Source organism: Saccostrea echinata, unplaced genomic scaffold (assembly GCF_033153115.1).
Source record: "Saccostrea echinata isolate AGI-Se365-2 ecotype Australia unplaced genomic scaffold, CSIRO_AGI_Sech_v1 ptg000012l, whole genome shotgun sequence".
Classification (NCBI taxonomy): Eukaryota; Metazoa; Mollusca; class Bivalvia; order Ostreida; family Ostreidae; genus Saccostrea; species Saccostrea echinata.
This window is the reverse complement of record NW_026889761.1, coordinates 1,388,185-1,398,797: the sequence shown is the minus strand read 5'-3', so window position 1 is coordinate 1,398,797 and position 10,613 is coordinate 1,388,185. Positions and strand designations below refer to the sequence as shown.

The window sequence follows — 10,613 nt, the reverse complement described above, 5'->3', positions numbered from 1 at the left end:
TGTAATAAAACTTAAGTATCATTTCATTATAACTATTTCAGGATTGTTTATACGTTAACTCTAGATTTTGTATCTAATCATCATCACAGTCTTTTTCAATGCTTCATCATACTTCCAGTGTTCCCATGTCACGTATTCCCAACCAGACAAGGCAGACTGAGCGTACTCTCCATTAAGGTTTGAGCTGTAACACCAGCCGTACCACCAGGCTCCGTGCCATTTTGTAGCACAGTTACCATCATAACTGTCGTTATCCTGATCCTTTGTGCTGAATTTATATCCATTGTGAGAAGCCAAACTGTCACCTGAAAAAGAGTACAATTAACTTTAATGTTTACTAATTATTTACATGTATAAGATATTTATCGTAACAAAGTAAACGCCAATGTAGTTATCATTGTCCAGGTCTTCAGTGGTAAACGTGTTACCATGTAAAGAGTCACCTTCTGATCTCTTTTAGGATGTTGATAATACTTAAATGATAATTTCAGCGTGACGGCAAGAAAAAATATCTAAAATATGATTGGATATGTTAATTTGAAACTCGGTTCCACAATCTTTCTTTTAAGCACCTATTCGTATTTCCGTCACTCTTCGTGGCTAGTAACGTCTTCGTATCGGAATCATTGAGAGAGAGCTTCTTAAGGTGATTGCAGGATCGAGTTACTTGTTATAAATGGTGAGAAGAAAATGTTGCTGTTCTTGAGAAATACAGTTAGTTTAAACTACTTTACATTTCAATCTCTCTTATACTGAACTAGAATTGGACATTGAATATGTTGTAAAGAACGAAAACTAGTTTGCGACAATGACTGCTAATTATTACATTCACGTAGTTTTACGTAAATGTGAGTTTTTAAAACGTCAAGATATTATTCCTGATTCTTTTAAATTGTGAGCAAACATATCACAGTACCTTGTGTCCTGTGGCATCTTAAATTTTTGAAAATAAAAGATAATGATGAAAAATATCTGATTTCATGGTTCTGTGGCCAGAGGCGTATGGCAAGCAGTCAGAAGGTTGCTGATTCAAATTCAACTGTTTGTATTGTAATGTTTCCTTGCATACGATACTTATATGCATTAAATTGTTTAATATCACCTGAAAATAAGTAAAGACTTGCACTGGGAGTTTGCTTGCGATGGTGTCTCAAGAGAGGTCAATGACTCTCAGCCACTTAGAACTATAGAAATTGGGTATGTGAGCCTAAGAGCCCCATGGCTTGGGAAGAATTTAAGTAAGCTTTTAAAAAAAACATAGTATGTGATCAGGAACTTGAATATAAATTCGTAAAAATGAAAAGTGTAAAAACCCTCTGTCTCAATGTACTTCATTACGTATACATGTACATGCTCTGCACTCTATGCAGTTATCCTTCATATATTGTCAACATGCAAACCGGATCCCACTACTCACCCGCTGTTCCGTTGTATCCAGATACTGTCAATGCATATTTATTGTCTTCATCTCCGATGTAAAATGTGGTATACACAGCATAGACCTGTTCTCCGTCATAGCTCTGGAGATCAATTCGGAGTTCTTGATTTTTATTCTTTGTTAAAGCGTGGATTGCGTCATTTCCTATATATATATATATATATATATATATATATATATATATATATATATATATATATATATATATATATATATATATATATATATATATATATATATATATATATATATATATATATATATATTCTTGATTTTTCATTTCTAATAAATACAATAAAAATAAAGTATGTATAGCTTTCTGATTAATATACAGATATAACAATACTATCGTTCTTTCTAGTCTACTTTTATATGATATTCTACTATGGTTATCGCAAAGATCAAAGAGATGCCGTGATCATAATTCTATAAATCACAAAATTCATCAACAAATTATCGATAATTATGAATCGGTATCCTCTAATTTGATTGCCTTTACTGGGAGAAGGATAAAGATATTTTTTCATTGTGACACAAATTGGTAAAAATCAAATTGGCTTAGGATTACATCGCACTTTTTCTAATGATTGAGATACAAATGAACGAGGATGACATTCAATTGTGACGTCATAAGACACTTTATCTATGTAGTGCGAAGCAAATCCGAGATAAACAAACAAGTTCACATTTAGCAGGTCTGGACGTTTTCCATATATGGTAGTCAATAACGATATCTGAAATTTGGTATAACTATCCGTCATATAGACGTTTTTATTTTCTTTTGTCCGATCAGAAAATAGCATTTTCACACATCTAAAACTGATTTCAAAGGAACAAAAGAGAACAAGAGCATTTGATTTTTTTTCCTCACAAAAGATTTTTTTTTACCGTGAACAAACTTGACATTTTAATCTCGGAAAAAACACATCCATGCATTTACTGTGTAACACAATGCGATCGTTTAGGGGGGATAGATAACACCGTCAAAATATAATCAATTACAACCTTTACCAGAAAAATGTTCTATGCAGAAAAATGCTCTATGCTGATAAACAAAATAAATTTCTTCTTAGCCAACTCGTCAAGATCTACAACACACAAGTGGTCATCGTATAGACCACTTATAGAATATCATGGATTTTATGAATGTTTCTAAATACCGTATTAAAAATACATTTTAACTTGTGTAAGGAAAGGTGTAAAACACGGGGGAAAAGTTGTGAATATGAATATAAATATTGCGCCTCGGTTGACAATGGTTTTCGAGGGGTGAAAATTTTCAATGTTACACTCAACTACATGCAATATTTATTATATTATACTGAATGTCCTATACAAATACATATTACAGTGAACTTTGCGCGCATAAATTCTGCGCAGTCAATATATATATATTTTTAATATCACCCGTCGTCAAGCAATGTTGACTGTTGCTAAGCTGGAGGGTGTGGCTTTTTTATTCAGTGGGTAATAGTGTTTTTAAGCAATGTTTCTCGACGTATCAGATTAAACAAATTTAGATGAAAGTTTAATATTACTTTTTATCACTCTAACTTACCAAGCAAACCAGAAATTATATCATTTTGTTATACATACTTAGGAGATAATCCACAGTCCAAAAACATGCCAGGCTCTAAAGCTGGAAGTTTGACGCAATACTATTTATACTGACATTTGTACCCCATGAAAGAAAAAAAATGCATTCATTTATAGAGAAATCGAATTTTCTTTTGTCTAGCATTAGATACCAGTGCTTATTAGCATGGTATTATTTTAGACGTGATATGTGACGTCTAGCAATGATAGCACAAGCCTTTACACTATGTATTACATAACAATTAAAGTACAGAGAAGAACTAAAATATTGTATCAGCACAAAAAGATGCAATTTTCTCCAAATGCCTGGATACCTATATTTCTGTATCCTAAATATATTTATTGATCAATCTTCAATAAGAAAATGCATAGCTGGTGTTTTTATTCGCATTTCCTGAAAATATAATTGAGATTTAATAATTTTCCCCATATAATTTGATTAACTATATTGATATACTTGAAAGAAATACCATGGGTAAATTTTCGTTACTATTTGAGCATTTTCAATTACTTAAAAGCTGATTTTCAGAACCTGAGAATCGGACTACCTTAACATAAGATAAAGTATACTTCATAGTGAAAGATTTTTAATACTAATCATGATGTATTCTGAGCTTTCAAGTTGTGTTTTTGTCACGGTGGAATTGTTATATATACTGTATTTTTTCCTCCTCAATTTCCATTAAATTCGATTACATGTTGATAAGACAATAAAAAGTAAGACAATGTACAAGAAAATAAGACAACACGTGTAGAGACCTTTACGCTTCCATAATCTGGTATGACTTCTTATTTTCATTTATATGTAGTATTGTTTTAGGATATTTCATATCATTTAAAGCGTCTTTTCTGTATGATGGATTTTAAAGATTATTTCGACTTTAAAAAATATCGATATGAAAAATATTGGTTTAAGCATGATAATTAAAGATATCGAAGTAGTAAGATCGACACAAACAATAAAACTATATGCATAATAGATAAATTGATATAAATATATTAGTATTTCTAGGGCAAAAGTTTGCAAAATATTGTTCTCTAACTTCGCGAGCGCGGGAATTGGAATGAAACGTCACATATCATAGATTAATTGACGGCACATGCATAATGTTACGGTGTCATGTGTAAAGTATCAAATATTCGTTGTATGGTTATAAAGAAAATATATTAGAGAAGAAGAGGGTGAGAGGGAGGTGATCAGTTAGATTGTCCCCATTGAAACAAATACCAATTATAATCAAATCATTCTAAATTACAAGAAATGAAATCTACTAGTATATGTAATAAAATTAATATTTCTTCTTATAAGTAAATAAAAAAAGTCATCAAACTCTCTTTAAAATAAATGTAAAAGTTATTCCATTTTATAAACTTAGGAACGATTCAGCCATAATGAGAATAGTGAAAGAGAACTACTTTATAAATCTATTTTAACCTAAACTGAACAAACATTAATATTTTGATAAGTTCATGTCTTTTTTGTATAATTAATTTCTTAAATACTTTGTTTATTGAGACTGAGAAAATCATGATTTATTGTCCAATTCAATTTTCCCGAAATTTTAAGTTATACCATGACGTCATGGATTTATTCCTTCCCTGCAAAGACACTCATGACGTCATGGCGTCAAAGTTAACGTTACCAAGCAAAAATAATCAGTTCAACGTTTGTACACCTGAAGACGGATTGTTAAATCCAGAAAGCGCTTGTGTTTAATGAAATTTGGAAAAAACTGTGCATTTTCTTTTATGATTATTGTGTGACATCATCTTTTAATTACTTTTGAATTATATATATATATATATATATATATATATATATATATATATATATATATATATATATATATATATATATATATATATATATATATATATATATATATATATAGATATATATAGATATATAGATAGATATATAGATATATATAGATATATATATAGATATATATATATAAATATATATATAAATATATATATATATATATATATATATATATATATATATATATATATATATATATATATATATATATATATATATATATATATATATATATATATATATATATATATATATATATATATATATATAACATAAAAATTAACTATCAGCACATTAGATGTAACATCTTATTACTTAAAATAATGTAAAATAATTAGTGCTTTATTTCAGCCAATCTCAACAAGCTTATTCACAAAGTTAAAATGGGGAATGTGTATGGTTATCCAAATAAAATTTATGAGAAGAAAAAAACAGGGAAATAATTATTATATTTTGAGTAGTCTTCTTTATTTTTGGGATGTATTAGCGGATCTCTGCTCTACTCAGGTTTAAAAATAAGGAGTATACATAAGGGGCACAAAGATACTCTTGCCTCTCTCCCCTCTTCAAAAGTGGTGGTGGGTACAATAGCCGCTATGACTATACTTATGTCTAATTGTTGATGTCTCTCCATCTCCCTTTTTCAAAATATTTTTGAATTTGTATCAACCTATAATCGTAAAAGAAAGCAAATACATGGTACAGGATCTTTCACTGCATCCGGAGTAAAGTGAAGATTTATTAGAATTCCCACCCCACGAAGTTCATTCAATAACAATATTTCCCCACTTCTTTCTCGGAAATATTCATCAATTTATATCGATATAAGTACATATTTATTTTTACATATCGACATTACAATATTGATATGATTGAATATCTTGTTTGATCGATATCTTAAAATCAGTATTTTTTGTAAGTTTATAAAACTTATATCAATAAAATCAATGAAATAAAAGAAGATGCATTAAATTATGTTCATACATCTAAATACAATTTAAAATAGGTGTATATATATGGATTCATAACACTTTATTTGTTAATAAGACAATAAAATATAAGACTATATACAAGTTATAACAAAACAAGTGTAGAGACCTTTACGCTTCCGTAGGACTTACATTACATTTGGTGTTAATTTGATGTTATAATAGCATTGCTGAGATTTCAAAATAAAAATGACATTGCAAATGTTGTGAAATTAATCATATCAACAATGTACACATAGCAATAACAGAGATGAAAATAATATTTCAAATCTCCAGTGTAGATATTGCAATGTCGAGTATATCGGCAGAAAATACAATGTAAACAGGATATCGTATCAACTTTGCCTACATTACGTGGTCGACAATATTGAAATTGTAAGGTTAACTGGACATGAAAACATGTATATTTTGCTTTTGATATGAAAATTCCAATTAATCAAGTTATATAAAATAAAAACATAGGATCATACCTATCCAATAGTTTTTAGTGACATTCCCAAATCCGTGTTTATACTCTATCCATGTCCTGTAAAAATCGACGTCAATATCCTGTCGTTTCTGAATGACCTGTAAACAACACTAGATATTTCATTTTATTGCTTCTTGTAAAAATAAACAGCGACCACTATTCTCCTGTAAAGTTTCTATAGAAAACATGGCAATGTGTACTATTCTGTGAAAGAGAGGCGGTATGGGACAGATTTGAGTAATGTAGAATTGTTTGAACATCTACAATTGTCTCTTTGTAAAAGGGTTAAGAATCCAAATCCAAATCAAAATTTTGTGTTTAGTTTCTTCGTTTTCTCACTGCCAGTGAGCACATTTAAATTCCAGAATTGCATATTTAAAGTCTACTGCTATGTTAGGGTTCGTCCCTCAATGTTTGGCTAATGATATAACCAAATATAATGGTGGTGTTTCGATTTCCATTCCTTATTCATGTAGGTGCTTATGTTGAGGGACAGGTTCAAGTCACACAGCCATACTGTCATCATAATAAAGTTTTGTTAAATTTGTTTTCATGATAAACTCTAACATCTGCAACTGTATTAGATTTTCTACAGTTAAAGTTGAAATAGATAATAAAAGGAAATTTTATTGATCATTCGGTAATCTTTCAAAAACTAAAACACTACTCACCGTCCACCCACCCCCATCTGTCGTCATGTCACAGTAGACCTCTCTTCGGATGTCAGCGTAAATTACATAAACTCCATCTTGTCCTTTCTTGCTTGGATCTCTTTTCACAATATCTGAACAGTCTTTATACATTTTTTCTATTCAGTGTGAAAAAAAATCAATAATCAGTATAAAGGCCTTAAAATTAACAAAGGTTATAAAGATACATTTTGGAACGTCTTGATGAGAAGTGTATTATAATCATACATACATTGTATTTATCAGTTTTAAAATTTTAAAAGGAAAAGAAATTAAAGAAAACCCTGTTTTGATTAATTAAAAATGTTAAGATAACGAACAGCGAACGATCTCATAAAAACTACAATCAATACTATTCTGTGAACAGGGCATAAACACAAGCCCCTGCAAATTTCAAAGGTGGGATTAGGTGCCTAGGAGGAGTAAGCATCCCCCTTTTACTAGATACACCCGCCGTGAGCCCTATGCCTTGATCAAGATGCCAAATTTAGTAAAAACAAAGGTCTAACAATTGGTATGAAGCAATTCAGCCAAAATACGACCCAGTGGTAGGTATTCTTGCTATTAAGGTTATAATAACGACCATAGAATTTACAAAATGCATAGATTAATTGTTGTTGAATAGATCGATGTTACATCAACTTACGTGTGAGTAGTCTGTCTCGGATTAAAAATTGATCGTACCCAGAGCATGCTCTCTGGTAGCAAATAAGTTGGGAAACATGAACAATATATGTAAGTCGAGCAGAATATTTCTACATAAATAAGAAATGCTGGCGATGGACAAGCTGAATTGACCTCGTTTGTAATACATTTCTTAGTTGGTCTTGTCGTCAATAGTCATTAAAACGTCCAAAATGAAACAGATGGAACAGACAGTGTTTTTTTTTTTTTTTTATTTCAAATTTATCAGGATAAATCGGGTCGCCATATAAAAAAAGTCGTTTTGATGTTATAGAATTCGTTTGTTTGTTTGTTTGTTGTTTAACGTCCCTCTCGAGAATTTTTCACTCATATGGAGACGCCACCACTTGCCGGTGGAGACCTGCAAATTTTGTCCTATACACGGCACTTACAGCCATTGAGCAGTGAGGGATCTTTTTCGTGCCAGCACCTACTGCGACACGGGACCTCGGTTTATACGGTCTCATCCGAAGGACCGGTCTCCACGTCCCACAGTGGGATTCGAACCCGCGACGTAAGGATCAACTCCTTACTTCGCGACTCTAGAGCAGACGCTCTAACCACTGCGCCACGCGGGCGACTATAGAATTTTAAAAATTAGGTGATTTTAAATTTTCTAAAAGTACTAAAGAACTTTTATTTAAGAGAACGCAGTGGTAAGTCAGGTCAGGAGCGAGAGAATTGTTATAACTGATGTTTAATCTTAGAGATTTATTTCCTATGGATATTTAACTCCTAAGAAAAACTATTATTGTTTACCAATCAATAAATATAATTACTTCTAAATAAGTAATGTTCGGTTTTTAAAATAATTTGTAAAAAAAAAATATTTAAAAGCAAGTTTCCAAGGGTAAATTTTTTCATTCAATCAAAAGGAAATTCATTGTAAGGCACTTTCATCCATTTTATGTAAATAATTTATACAGATAAAAATAAATAAGTTTTATAAATGTATAAGGTTTATCCTACAAAACAAAATCAATTTTAATTACAGATTGGCTTAAAATAGATATTTTGTTAGGGACATTTTTTATTGCATTTCGATCACAAATTATCAAATAAAATAGAAGACATATTAGATAAATGAATTGGTATTCATTATCAGGCACTTTCATTCATTTTATGTGAATAATTAATACCAATACAAATATGAATCAGGAAAATGTAAACCTTGTGTGTATAGGAAAATGATCGCATTCATCAGTGATCGCAGAAAAATGCACTGTATTTTTCTGCATTGTGGTTACAATTCCTTTATAAACCGAGTATTTCATTGTTTATATGTTTTTTCACTGCATAACCAACTAAGTAAATTAATTGTCTACTGAACTAATTTATCTTGATTAATTTGATAGATGAAAAATTATTAAAAAACAAAACGGAAAATCTCAAAAAACATATTATGTAAACAAGAACTTGCATTCTTTAACACAAATAAACACATTATCATCTTAACTCTAATTTTTCTAAGATTTTTCGACGAAGGATTGATTGATTGATTGTATGTTATTTTACTTCCCATTCGAGAATTTTCACTCATATATAGACGTCACCATATACCGGTATAGGGCTTCAAATTTTGACCTTTACTCGGCACTCAGGGCCATAGAGCAGTGAGGGATCTTTATCGTGCCAACGTCTGCCGTGACCCGGGGCCGCGGTTTTTAAAGTCTCATCCGAAAGACCTGCAACTTTCACTTGAAAGTGCCGAGCGCATGGCGAAGGAAAAGTTGCTACCCATTCTTTATCGACTTAGGTTAGTTGCGGCCGAGATTCGAACTCACGAACCTCCCGATCACGGAGCGATTCGACGAAGGAAAAAGATTTTAATAACAGACTGGCTGGAAAGCCATGTTTCGTTAAAGACAATTTTATAGCATTAAGACTAAAAATTTACAAAGAAAATACTAGTAAGCTAGTAGCAGACAAACAGTCACTAATACAGCTAGTAACAAGGTTGGGATCAATTACTTTGAAAATGTAATAAAATACTTTCAATTAGATTAGTAGTTGTGTCAATTATTTGCAATCAAAGTTACTTGTACAATTAATTTTTTACAAATGTAATTTAATTATAAATTAGAATGTATTTGAATACATTTCAATTATTTTAGTTTGATTTTACAAAATTTTGCAGAATCACTATTTGAAATTTTGGAAATTTAATGTTTGTTAATTTTAGGGATATAGTTAAAAATGAATTACATCAGGTGCGTGTTTTTGGGTGTTTCATTATCACAAAACCTTTCCATATGTAAGATGTTTCGTAAAAGATGAAAAAAGGATAAATTCTTTCCGATTATTATTTTGTTTTGTATCTTTATTGATTTTAAATTTGAATGTTTTAATTGTTTAAGTGATAATCATGTTTATAGAAATATGAAGGTAAAATAATTAGTCGCTGTCTTATTAATTTGCTAACAAATAATAATAAGGAAGAAAATGATGTCCAGTAATCGTTATTAACACACAGACAGATTTGTATTAAACAAGACATCATAAAATTGATTAATTGAATGTTTAAACGTCTCATTTGAGAACTGTTCACTCATCTAGATGGCAAAGCAGATGAAGTACCACAAATTTTGACCGACGGATGGTTCTTACGGCCGTAGCAGTGAAGGAATTGCTTCGCATCAACGCCTTCCGTGAGAGAGAACTCGGATTTTAAGGTTTAATCCAAGGACCTCATTCATCCCAAGTACCAGCACTTGGGGAAGAAATAGCACTACCTATGTTAAAAATGTTACGTTTGACGCGGAGCCGTTAACGCGCATCGAACGCCAAAAAAAAAAAAACTCTGAGTTCTACCTAAGGTTAGGGTTAGGGTTGCAATCATCACCTACAGAAATGTATGAAACATCTTAGATGTTACCTTTTAAAACAGGCATACAGTTACCCCGAAGACAAATTGCATCCTCGG

General features: G+C 30.9%; 1 protein-coding gene across 1 annotated transcript; it reads right to left on the bottom strand.

The window, feature by feature from the left end:
- Positions 1 to 7,123, bottom strand: LOC133185196 (fibrinogen C domain-containing protein 1-B-like). The gene is made up of 4 exons (XM_061320289.1): positions 6,989 to 7,123; positions 6,319 to 6,415; positions 1,418 to 1,582; positions 1 to 305 (listed from the first exon to the last, which is right to left on the bottom strand). Exons 1-4 carry the CDS (start codon positions 7,118 to 7,120, stop codon positions 61 to 63), a joined length of 639 nt encoding a protein of 212 aa, XP_061176273.1. The 5' UTR covers positions 7,121 to 7,123; the 3' UTR covers positions 1 to 60.
- Positions 7,124 to 10,613: the final 3,490 nt, after the last annotated feature.

Excerpts from the sequence above, each read along its gene's own strand:
- LOC133185196 (XM_061320289.1), bottom strand. The coding sequence starts at position 7,120 with ATGTATAAAGACTGTTCAGATATTGTGAAAAGAGATCCAAGCAAGAAA. Across the intron at positions 1,583-6,318 it reads CACTAAAAACTATTGGATAG|GAAATGACGCAATCCACGCT; the intron begins GTATGATCCTAT and ends ATATATATATAG. Across the intron at positions 306-1,417 it reads TGGATACAACGGAACAGCGG|GTGACAGTTTGGCTTCTCAC; the intron begins GTGAGTAGTGGG and ends ACTCTTTTTCAG.